Source organism: Otolemur garnettii, unplaced genomic scaffold, assembly GCF_000181295.1.
Source record: "Otolemur garnettii isolate 467f Iridium unplaced genomic scaffold, OtoGar3 scaffold00368, whole genome shotgun sequence".
In the NCBI taxonomy this organism is placed as follows: Eukaryota; Metazoa; Chordata; class Mammalia; order Primates; family Galagidae; genus Otolemur; species Otolemur garnettii.
In genome coordinates this window covers 159,703-171,756 of record NW_003852763.1, presented here as the reverse complement: position 1 = coordinate 171,756, position 12,054 = coordinate 159,703, and the positions used below count along the sequence as shown (strand labels likewise).

Here is a 12,054-nt window from a genome sequence, read left to right as displayed (position 1 = left end):
TGTAGGTTATGGTTTTCTTACGTCTAACTGCTTTCAGAATTTTCTCTTTCATCTTAACTTTGGTGAAGTTAATTATGATGTGTCTGGGGGATGTCTTGTTTGGGTTGAGTTGTGCTGGGGTTCTGAAACTATCTGCTATCTGAATTTCAGAATCTATTGGCATGTCTGGAAAGTTCTCTTTCATAATTTAATGAAGAATAGCCTCCATGTTTTGTGAAGCAACTTCATCACCTTCAGGGATTCCTATAAGGTGAATATTAGTTTTCTTCGAATTATCCAAAAATTCTCTGAGAGTGAGATCTGTTTTTGCTCTCCATTTCTTTTGATCTTTGCACTCCTGGGCTCCTTCAAAAGCTTTGTCTTCAAAGTCAGAGATCCTTTCTTCTGTCTGTTGCACTCTGTCACGGAGGGATTCCACTGTGTCTTTCAGATCCTTGAAGCCTGCAAACTCTTGTCTCAGTGTTCCAAAATCTTTGATCATTTTATCTTTGAAATTGTTGAGTTCTTGAGACATCTTTTGAATAATTTCTTGAACTCCTAATTCCTTCTTTTCTTCCATTCTGTTAATCTTATTTGCTATCCACATTCTGAACTCGATTTCTGACATCCTAGCCATTTGCTTGTGGATGGGGTCTTCAATTGTGTCTGCCCCGTTTTCCCTTGGAGGAGTTGATCTACTCTGGTTATTCCAGTTGCTGGAATGTTTCAGCTGATTCTACCCCATGCTGAGTTTACCTTGTTTGGAGGCCTCAGTACTGTTCAGTTGGTGGCTTCTTCTGTTTGCCCAGAGAGACAGGCAGAGTGTGTCTGTTGTCTTCTCCCAGTTCTCAGGTGCTGGGGCAGCTGGGGTGCAATGGAACAGTAGCAGCTGCATGGGAGTGTGCATGGCCAGATTAGACCTCATTCAGCCTGCCGGGCGACCAGGGGGCAGGAGACTGGCAGCAGCCGGATCAGTCCTAGTTCGGCCCCTCTGGGGAAACTGGTGGAACAGGGGAACTATAGTAGCTACATCAGTCCTAGTTCAGCATCCTGGAACAGCCAGGAGTTGGGGAAATGGCAGCGGTAGTGCAGGGTATGCCAGTGACCAGATCAGTCCTTGTTCAGCCCCACCAGAGTAGTTGGGGGGAGCGGAGGACTCCTTGACCATTGCCCATTGGATGCATGCAGCACTAGCAAGCTTATCTGTGCCCTCCCAGAGTGGGAACTGGAGCGGGGAACTCCCCCGCCTCCGTCCGTGGGACATACATGGCTCTAGCAAACAGTTCTGGGCCCTCCCAGAGTGGTAGACCCCTCCACCACCACCTTCAGGGCTCACATGGCTCTAGCAAGCAGTTCTGGGCCCACCCAGCTTGGGTGCCTGGAGCAGGGAACTCCTCCCCTGGCCCCTGTGGGGTGTGCATGTCTCTAGCAAGCTGTTTTGGGTCTACCTGGAATGGAAGACTCCTCCCACTGCCCTCAGGACCCCCGTGGCACTAGCAAGAAGTTCTAGGCCTGCCTGGAGCAGGAGCCTGGGGCAGGGATCTCCTCTGACACCCATGAGATGTGCAACTCTAGCAAGCAGTTTTGGGCCTGGCCCGCTCTGTGAGGGCAAAGAGACCCACCCGGCAAATAGGTTAGTCTGGGAAGGTTAATGCCTCCTTCCCTACCTTGAGCCCAGTCACTCGTAATCCCCCAGGTCTGTGACCCTATTCACTCCAGTAGGCCACTGCTCCCGGGGTTTATGACTGGCAAAATCAGCCAGAAATCTGAGTTCGGCAGGGGGGCCTTGCGTGTTTAAATTAGGCTTCTGTCCAGCTAGATTTCTGTGCAAGTCAGAGGTTGCATTCAGCTCTGGGCAGCAGACAAATAGCAGTTTATATTCAGGTGTCAATTCTAGCCTCTGCCAGCCCACTGCCTTTGTGTCAGCTGTATTAGACCCTGAGGGCTGGTGCTTTACTTATGAAAGTTATCTGTGTTTTGCCTGTGGCTGCTGTCTGGAACCTCTGGTTGCCCAGAGAGACAGGGCTGGAATTGCGTCAGTTTGCAGCTCAGGATGCCACTGCTGCTGTATTGGCATCCCCTGAGCTGATTTTCTTCTCCTCACGCCTGTGCCACAGTCACCAGAGAACAGCACCAGCCCTTTCCCCCTCCACTTCTCTCAAGGAGATGCCCAAGAATCTGGATTCCATAGGTAACAAACCTCCACATCTCGGAGTGGGTGCGTGGGAACTCCTTGGAGTTCAATGTTGCAGGTGGGGAATATATACAGTTTTATACAGTTTTACAGTTTTATGCCTGGCTGGAGGGTGCCGTGGCATGCCAGCAGGGGTAGGAGGTCCAGTTTTTAGGGGGGTCTCTCCCTGGGATAGAGTGGGAGGATGTTTGAACTCTGCTCGCTTCTTTGCATGTAGTAAACTGCGAGCCCTTGTTGTGGGGGACGGGACTCCCATCCACTTGGTGGTGGATTTTGTACCTTTTGGTTGTATTTTTGGGGTTGCAGCTCGCCTCAGGAAGGTTGAAGTGCACTCTTCAATCTTCTGTCTTGGCTCTGCTCCAAACCATCAGCTAACTTGCTAAACTTCTGTCCTTTAAGCCTCCTTCTGGACAGGAGCTTCTGTAAAAAGCTGGCTGCAGTCCGCCATCTTGGCTCCGCCTCCAACATTATTTTTAATAAAGTGAAAGAAGGGACAATGTACCATTATGAATGGAGAACATCTTGCTGTATCAAATGTGAAAGAGGGGCCACAATTAAGCTAATTATGATAATAGAAGTAATAGTAGTGAATCATACAGGATTGTTAGTTCAGCATTGGGGATGAAAGTTGTGCTTTATATAAGATCAGCTTATAGTGAAGGTTGTAGGTCAGCTGTTTTCTTCCAAATATCAAAGCATCACAAGATCCATGATCATCCTCTATATGGCATTCTAGCCCAGATTGGCCTTCCAGTTGTGTGGAATTCTGAATTGATTCTATTTATTCTATTTTATTTCAAATAATTAATGGAATACAAATGTTTTTGGTACATACTCACTTATGTAATGCATGAGTCACACATGTCTGTGTCCCCATCATGCACATAGTGTTCAGTAGACTCAAAGAAAGATTTGTTCACTAGACTGGAAAGATTTGGGCCCTCCTATCTCCCCCCTCCTCCCTTGATTTTCACTACATGCTACTTTCTTCTGTGCACACCTGTGCTCACTGGTTACTTCCCGTTTAGTAGCAAGTACATGTGCTGTCTGTTTTGATGTGTCACTTAGAATGATGATCTCCAGTTCCATCCAAATTGTTGTAGTCATTAATCTATCAATTATTATGAGTGAGTGAACTCCATGGGTGCATACACTATATTTTGTTAATGCACGCATGAATTGATGGGCACTTGTGTGGATTCCACAACATTGCAAGTGTGAATGGTGCTGCAATAAACATCCCTGTGCAGGTGTATTTTTATAAAATAAATTCTTTTCCTTTAGGTAGCTGCCCTGCATGGGATTGCTGAATTGAAAGTTAGGTCTGCTTTTAGTTCTCTCAGGAATTTTCATGCTGTTTCCCATGGAGGTTACACTAATTTGCAGTCCCACTAATAATGTGTAAGTGTTCCTTTTCTCTGCATCCATGCCGACATCTGTTATTTTTAGACCTTTTAGTAAAAGCCATTTTAACTAGGGTAAGGTCATGTTTCATTGGAATTTTCATTTGCATTTCTGTGATGATTAGTGGCATTGAACGGTTTTTCATATATTTACTGGCCATTTGTCTTTCACCTTTTGAGAAGTTTCTTTTTATGTAGTTTTCACACTTTTCAATGGTTTTCTTGTTCCTTGATGAATTGCTTCAGTTCTTTCTATATATTTTGTTTCAGCCCTGTATAGGACATACAGCTGGAACTTTTTTCTCTGATTCTATAGATTTTCTTTTTGCTCTACTGATTACATCCTTACCTGTGGAGGAGGATTTCAGTTTAATCTAATCTCATTTATTTATTTTGTTTTTACTATGATTTCTATTGGAGTCTTAGTCTTAAATTTGTTGGGTAGCCCACTACCTAGATAGTTTTTCTACATTTCCCTCTAGAATTATTAAGGATTTATGACTGACATTTAAGTTTTTAATCCATCTTTAATGTTTTTGTGAGTGGTGGGAGACAAGGGTTCTTTTCAATCTTTGGCAGGTGGCTATCCAGTTTTTCCAGCACCATTTATTCAGTAAGTTTTCATGTCCCAAGCAAGTATCGTTTCATGTATTGTAAAAGATCAGGTGGATATAGATGAATGGATTCACATCATACTCCCAGAAGTAATTTACAGATTCAATCTAATACACATCAAATTAGCCATGTCATGTTTCACCTTACGAAAGCAAACTATGTAACTTAATCATATGTATTACCATATTAATCTAAAATTTATAAAATGTCAATGTTATATTTGACAGATCTTGAAAAATTAATCTGATGTTTTTGGAACCAGAAAAGAGCCCAAAGAAACAAAGAAATCTTGTGAAAAAAACAAATCCATACACACCACATTCTGCATTCTGTTCCATTGGTTTCAGTCTCTACTTTGGTACCAATATCATGTGATTTGGGTCACCATTGCCTTTTCCAATAGTACACCTTGAATTTTAGTAATATGATCCTTCAGTATTTTTGTCTTGGCAACTTGTTGTGGGTAATTTCTAATTGTACAATTATGATGCTAATACACAGTGGGGGTAGGGGATGGAGAGAGCTGAGAAAAGGAAGGAGGGAGGAGATCGAGAGTCAAGGGATATGATACAACTTTGGGGGGCAGGACACAAATATAAGAGGGTCCTTATCTAACAAAATAATTGGTGTAACCTGGTTCTGTGTACCCTCAATGAATCCACAACAATAAAAGGTAATGATGATAATAATAATTTTTAAATGTAATTTTAAGTTTTCTGATTGCATTTGTAGGCTGAGCCAACTCAATTGATGAGTTTGCTTAAGGCTTCTTCCATTCCCAAACTGCATTTCATTGATGATTTAACTCATTTACATTGGATTATCAGTGTTTTCATCTGTCATTAGCAGTCTCCAGTGTGATCCTGCAGTCTGTGTTTTCCTTTAGAGATTTCCACATACTAATTGTGGTTATTTAAATGTTTTATTTAGTTAGATAGTTCAGTTAGATAGTTCTAAGACTATGTCATTTACTAATAACCTTCCAATAATTTTCCCCTAATGACACTGGTCTTTCTCTTCGAAGTAAACATCTTATAAAGTTTTGCTGAGAGCCAAACATGTTGCAGTGGACAATAGATGTTACCTTACAGTTTACTGTGCCCATTTGCTGCCTGTATATTCTTATATCCTTTCTTTGCTACCCCTTTATTGTGGAGGTTTATGAGACTGTTCTCAGGGTTACATTCAAAATCTACTTTTGTACTGGTACCAGAGTTGAATCTGTTTCTTCTGTGTCCATCAGAGACTTGATTCCCTCAGTGACACCTTGTCTTAGTTCCCTGCTTGGCTTCATGTTCTTCTCTGTGCTCTCCTGAAGAGGCTCTGTCTGTTCCAGCTCTTCCATACACACTCCAGTGTGAAATTTACCTGAAAACTGTCAGGGTGTAGAAAGGCTTGGAATTAAGTCAGAGTCTCTGACCCTCTCCCTGAGCTGTGATTCTAGGCAGGCATCTGGACCCTGGGTCTGGGTGCTGCCTTCCAGGTGCTTCTGTCTCTGTTCCAGGTGAGCTGATGGTCCATGTCCTCCTTCTTCTCCTCCTGGGCAGAGCATCTCTTGTCATTATGTATTGTTCTCTCTCACAGCCCCAATGTTTCTCCATCAGGGTCCTCAGCTTCCAGAGTGATGCCTTTCTCTGCAGATCAAGGCTTTTATTCCACTGGGATGTGAGGGGTGGTTCTGAACATAACTGTGGTGTGGACCTTTGTTCCCTCCCAGTTCCTCTGGGGCTCACTGTACCCCTAGGATGACATTTTTGATGATTTTATTGAAAACCCATTCTTTAATTTTATAATGGTAAAGGAAAGGTAAGTCTGGAAGCATTTCAGAAGTGTGTGCTCTCTGTCTCTCTCTTCCACAGTGGATTTGCAGGAAAGGAAATTTTTGTGACTGCTGTTTTCCTAGAGGAAAGATAAGAATATAGAATCCCCCTTGAGCCTGGTATCCTGCAGAATTTCCCACCATAAAGCCTTTACCACACTCTGCTTCCAGCAGTGAGATACATATTCATAGCTTCATCCTATCATAGCCTACCCTGCATGTGGCAGCCTTTGCCCCAGATCAGAAAACTCCCTGGCCTTGGTTATTCCGGCAAGAATTTGTCTCTTTCCACATGTCATGTTTGTTGTTAGTCCTACAACTTCAATTATCTCAGATATTAATGAATGTTTCCCAAATTACATCTTCTGCAGTTTCTCTGTGGTTGTCAATGTTATTGTTCTCAGAATAAACACAAGAAACTGTATTTCTCACCAAGGTACATCTTCAAACTGAGGCACAGATTTACTTGTAAGACACTGAAAATTTAATTAGTATATATTGAACAAAAGCTTAATAGACAACAATTACATGAAACTTTTTCAGTGGAATACTACCCCCATCAGAATCCATCAGTGCTTCATACACTAAACAACATGCCTGTATTTGGAAGTATTTATATTCAGTAAATAAACCAATGTAATAGGGGTAAAAACTGTATTCTTCCACTTATATAATTTCTCGGAAATAAAAACTAACCTAAAGTAGTATGAGAAGGATCAATATCTGCTTAGGAGAATAATACAGGAAGGAAATAAGGAAGATGAGCAGATGAGGTTAAGGAAATTGATTTATTCACTAACTTTATTATGATTTTGGATATATAAATATTTCTAATGTGTACACTTTAAATATATGTAGTTTAGTCCATTTCAATTATACCGCATTAAATTAACTACAAAGAATAATGAATTACTGAGAGGAAACAAGTGTTCAAAGAAAAAGTGACCCAAACCCTAAAAATTCAACTGCATCAACCATAGTCCTCTCCATTTGGGGGGTAAATTCTTCAAGTGGGAAAACTACGAATGTTTCCATGACAAAAATACTGAAACCACGAGGCAGGCCCAACTCAGCCCTGGAGTGGGTCCATAGGACAGGGGTGTCTAGTGCTGAGGAGTTCATGGTAAAATACCAAAAGTCACTCTTAACAGAGTTGAAATACTGAACACATCACAGAGCCAATCTGTGGTCCAAGGGGAGCCTCACATTTGTAACATGAAAGAAACAACGACACATACACTATGTCATCCATGCACATGTGTAAATACGAACTAAGACAATGTATGACAAGTATATATCATGTGAAATCTCACAATAAGAATCCATATTTTATCAAATATTACTCTTCTCATATTCCTGCCCCAGCACACTCTTACCTGCTCTGGGCCCTGCCCTCCCTCAATGTCCCAACCCCAGACCTCCTATATAGTAGGAGAACATGCAAATAGGGCCTCCCTCTGCTCATGAAAGCCAGCCCAGCCCTGCTCTTGCAGCTCTGGGAGAGGAGCCCCAGCCTCGGGACTTAAAGGTCTGCCCGCTCGCTGCTCAGGACTGAAGACCGACGACCAACCATGGAGTCTGGGCTGAGTTGGCTCCTCCTTGTTGCTCTGTTACAAGGTGATTTTCAGAGAACTGGAGGGTCAGAGTGTGTGAATGGATGTGAGAGAGAGAACAGAGAGTGTGTGTGGAGGTTTCCGACCAGGTGTCTCTCTGTGTTTGCAGGTGTCCAGTGTGAGGGGCAGCTGGTGGAGTCTGGGGGAGGCTTGGTCCAGTCTGAGGGGTCCCTGAGACTCTCCTGTGCAGCCTCTGGATTCACTTTCAGTGATTTTACATGAGCTAGGTCTGCCAGGCCCCAGGGAAGGGGCTGGAGTGGGTCTGGGGCATTAGTAGTATTGATGGTACCACATACTACACCTACTCCGTTAAGGGCTGATTCACCATCTCCACAGGCAACAGCAGGAACACTCTGCATCTATAGAATAGAAGCCTGAGGTCTGAGGACATGGCCCTCCAGGGAGGAGTCAGCAGTGTGAGCCCAGACACGAACCTCCTGAGGGCACAGGAGTCCACCAGGGGGCGCCTGGGACCCACAAAGCACAAACAGCCCAGGGCAAATACAGGTGGTGACTAAGAGCTGGTTTCCTGCCAGGATCTGGGACTTCCTCTCCATGAAATACTTTCTTTTGGGGAAATACTCTGCAGTTAATCAATCCTGTTAATTCTGCATCAATCCTGTTGCAACAGTTGATGTGTCTAAATACAATACAGTATTTATGGTTTGGTAACGTATGGACTCTTTCCACTGGCACAAAAGTCACAAAATCACTTTATTGGCAAAAATGACACTACAGTTTTCACCAAGAACAGTGTCCAGAGGAAGTTTAAGGGAATCTCATGTGTCTTCAGTCACATTCCGGGCACAGTGCTCAGTGGGATTTTCTGATTAGGAGCAGTGGGAGCTGGGACAGGGTCAGTGCACTGGAAAGTCTGATGATTAGAGTCTGTCTGTCCTTCCCCTACTGTATAACTGTACATCTGATTCAGAACTGACCCATTTGTCCTCTTTTCTGCTAATCCATTTTTTTCTTTTGTCTATAGGTTTCACTATCTCAACTCCCTTTTCTCCATGTTTTTCCTGAAAATGGGTGGGAGGGTACGTTCTGTGTTCTAGATCCCTGGGCTCAGGACCTTTACCCAAACCTCAGGCAGGGCTCAGGCTTAGGTCCCTACAGGACCTGGGAAGGGCTCATAGAACTTTCTCAAACCTTCTGCTTCCCTAGTGACTGAATTCATGACCCTACCACTTATGACACGACAGCCAATATGTTGAAAGACCACATTCGGGGCAAGGAAAGTGATTTACTCAGAAAGTCATCAAACCAAGAAGATGGGAAAAATTGCCTTAAAGAGACTTCTGAAGGTGATGTGAACTTCAAGATCTTTCCTCTGTTAAGGGAAAAGGGGAGAAGAAAGGGTTAAGGTAAAGGGATGACTGACAGTCACAGACATCTATCTGCCAGCAAGAGTCTGAGAAGGTTGTAAAACTCAGTTGATTTTGCTCAGTTGACAGTATTCCTGTAAGCCTTTACCATGAGACTGTTTGTACAGGTTTCTTATTTCAACAGGAATTAGCTTCAGGACTGGGCTTCATCATTTATTTTTCAAAGTTGAATTATTAGCTGGTATACGTGAAGATCTCAGCAAAAGCTTTAACCTGAAGGCTATATCTATAGGGGTCAGAGTAAAAGTGGATCCAGTCAGGATAAGCCCATTATAGTCTTACCATTTCCCATGACCAGACATTTTCCCACCAACTTGTGGGTCTGGAGACAGAAAGACATCATCTCTTAGCTGGTCACTTCCTACTATAAGAGGTCTCTTGAGCAGACTATGGAAGAAAAGCGTTTGACCTGGCTAGGAGAATACACTTTTGTGCCCTTTAAGAGCAGTGGTCACAGGTGTCTCTTCTCATGCTCTGACAGTTTCAGGTAGCCTTGCATAACTATTGGTCATAACACATGAGTTTTGCTAGTATGAAGGTCACCATGTCCAGAGATGGAACAGTAAGGCCTAACTAGGAATGTCTCCTATGAGTGAAGGAATTCTACATGTAATAGGAATCCAAGGAAAGACATCTAGGAGCCAGTATCTGAAGGATCCCAGATTAAACCTGCCCTGGTGCTTTGAGGTCTGTTGAAGGCAAGTGTCCTGTTGTCTGATTGTATTAATACAGGATCTAAACTGGAGGAGGGCTGAACAGGGGTGTAGGAGGGGATTGGTGACCACACAGACTCCCTGCTTTGTAGGCACAATCCAGGGTAATGTGAGGGTCAAGTGTTACCTTAACAAAGGAGTCTGATGATGTTGTAGACAGCAAGGGCAGAAACAGTTTATTCGTGAAATATTTACACTTTTAGTTGCATCTCTTAATATGTGTTGATGGGCAGCTCCAATCTCTATGGCTAAGAAACCATAACCAAAGAAACATCGACTGGTATTTCCCCCAGAAGGCCTCAGGCTACTCCCCAGAAAAATTTTAGGGAGATGGTCCAATAGGCAACTTCTGACAATTAGCAACTTTCTCCACTGTCTTTCTATTTAAACAATCTTCTGACCAAAGAGTCCTTCCATTGTCCACATAGACAAACATTTTCCCAAGGTTGTACAAACAATATCTGCTCCTATCTGAAGGTTTGCAGAAGCATTTTGGGTAAAATAAAGTTCTGTTTGTTGAATCAGAAGTCTGGGTGAGGGGGTTGACCATTTCCCTCTGGCAACTGGCTGTCTGTCTCCATTTGAGGAGTTAAATTATTTATTAATGGTTAAGAATAAGGGGGAGGTTCAGAAAAGATTGAAGTTTGAGTCTCTAGAATAGGTGAACCAATTAGGGAGACAATTTGGCCAGTAGAAAGGGCACCTGTGGGCTTGTGGGTCCTTATCATTACTTTCCACCAGGGCCTGAGTAAGAGAGAATCATGGGGCCTCAAAGGAAAGAGTTACAGTTGATGCACAGGTGGTCTGATAAATTGGTTTCTCTAAGTCTAATGTGTAAGAGGCGACATGGGTACAACTGAACACAGCAGCAAACATAGGGTCAGATTGGCCATGATCTTACTGAGGCCAATCATCAGGGGCCTATCCCAGGCCTATCAGCCGTGGGATAGGTTAGGGAGGGGTCAATAGAGTGAAAGATCATAAGTAAAGGGTTGTCTTTTGGGTCCAGTGAAAATCTTCAAAGGACAGATGGTATCCTTGTCACCATCAAGCCAATGGTGGTCATTTCCATGTCACTTATCCTCTTCATGACAGAGCAGCTGCAGGTCCTCCAGGGCTCCTGAGCCCATGGTCTTCCTGCTTCCAGAGATGGCAGGAGTCTGCTGGATGTGCCTCTTAGACCTGAGTGTGCTGAGCCCCCAGCTTTAACCAGAGAGTTTAACTGAGGAGTGAGGACGAGACCAGCATCTTAAATGACCTCAGTTCCCAGGCACAGTTGATCTTTAGGCCTTGTTCTGTCCACTTCTGCAGGACACTCAACCACTTGTCCAAAGAGGAGGTCCAGCCCTGTCTGTGAAAGAGTGGTCCTGCTGGAAGCAGACTCATGAACAGAGGTTGGTACAGTGCCTGGAGTCATAACACGTTTGGCAATGGTAAATCTCATCATGTGTCGGTTGGTTGTTGCACCAAGGCAGGAACCAGGACTGGCCTTCAATGTAATATTCTAAAGCAGCTCAAACTTAGTCTGCCTTTGGGAGCCACTCTAACCCACAGAAGGGCAACTGGCAGCATCTCATCCCCAGTCAAATAAGTTTCCTGATGTATTTTGGCAATGTGTCTTTGTAAAGTGTGATTCATCTCTTCAATATGCCTCACCAGTGCAGTTTCAAGAGGAATGTAGTTTTCAGCTATTTTGTAATGCTTTGTATGCTTGTTCAGTAATGTTGGAAACAAAGGAGGTTCGTGATAATTATCAAGGTTATTGGCAGAGTAAAATTGTAATTTCCACATTCACCTCAGGTGCATTTTTCCTTTATTTTCTCCTGTTCATGAGGTATTGTTAAATGTAGTGTGAGATGAATTGGTTCTCTTATCCAGTAGTTTCTGTGCATGTGCAGAGGTCTTGAGCACAGTAAGTTTAGTCACCTCCAGACACAAATGCTACTCTGACCAAGAGAAAGAGCTGAAACTTCCCTGACTGCTGAGTCTGAGGTGGGAGCTGCCCTGCCCACCTCAGTGCCTATAGAGACCCCAACTATCATTGCAAATATCAAGTGTTGCTCCGTGTGCAGGGAGCTCAGACTGCCCCCTTTGCTGACAGTGATTCAGATCTTACTGTGGGGCTCGGAATCAGGACAGTTGAATTTTATTCTGATTATTTTCTTCCTCAGAGATACAGGTGATAATTCAATCTCCCTCCCCCGACATCTGTTTTTCACTCTTTATTGTTGCATTTTTGGGGAGAGTAAATTGCTATATTTTTGCCTGAGTCCACATTCAAAACCTACTGAATTTTTTTGGGAAAATCAGAGATTGAACAAAAGTGGATT

The 12,054-nt window shown here is 43.4% G+C and overlaps 1 gene segment (V, D, J or C); it reads left to right on the top strand.

Moving 5' to 3' along the window:
• LOC100950286 overlaps positions 1-10,848 on the top strand; it is an 18,822-nt gene extending 7,974 nt beyond the window's left edge. Inside the window, 1 exon segment of the V gene segment in view lies at positions 10,734-10,848. Coding sequence covers positions 10,734-10,848 — 115 coding nt within the window.
• The last annotated feature ends 1,206 nt before the right edge of the window (positions 10,849-12,054 follow it).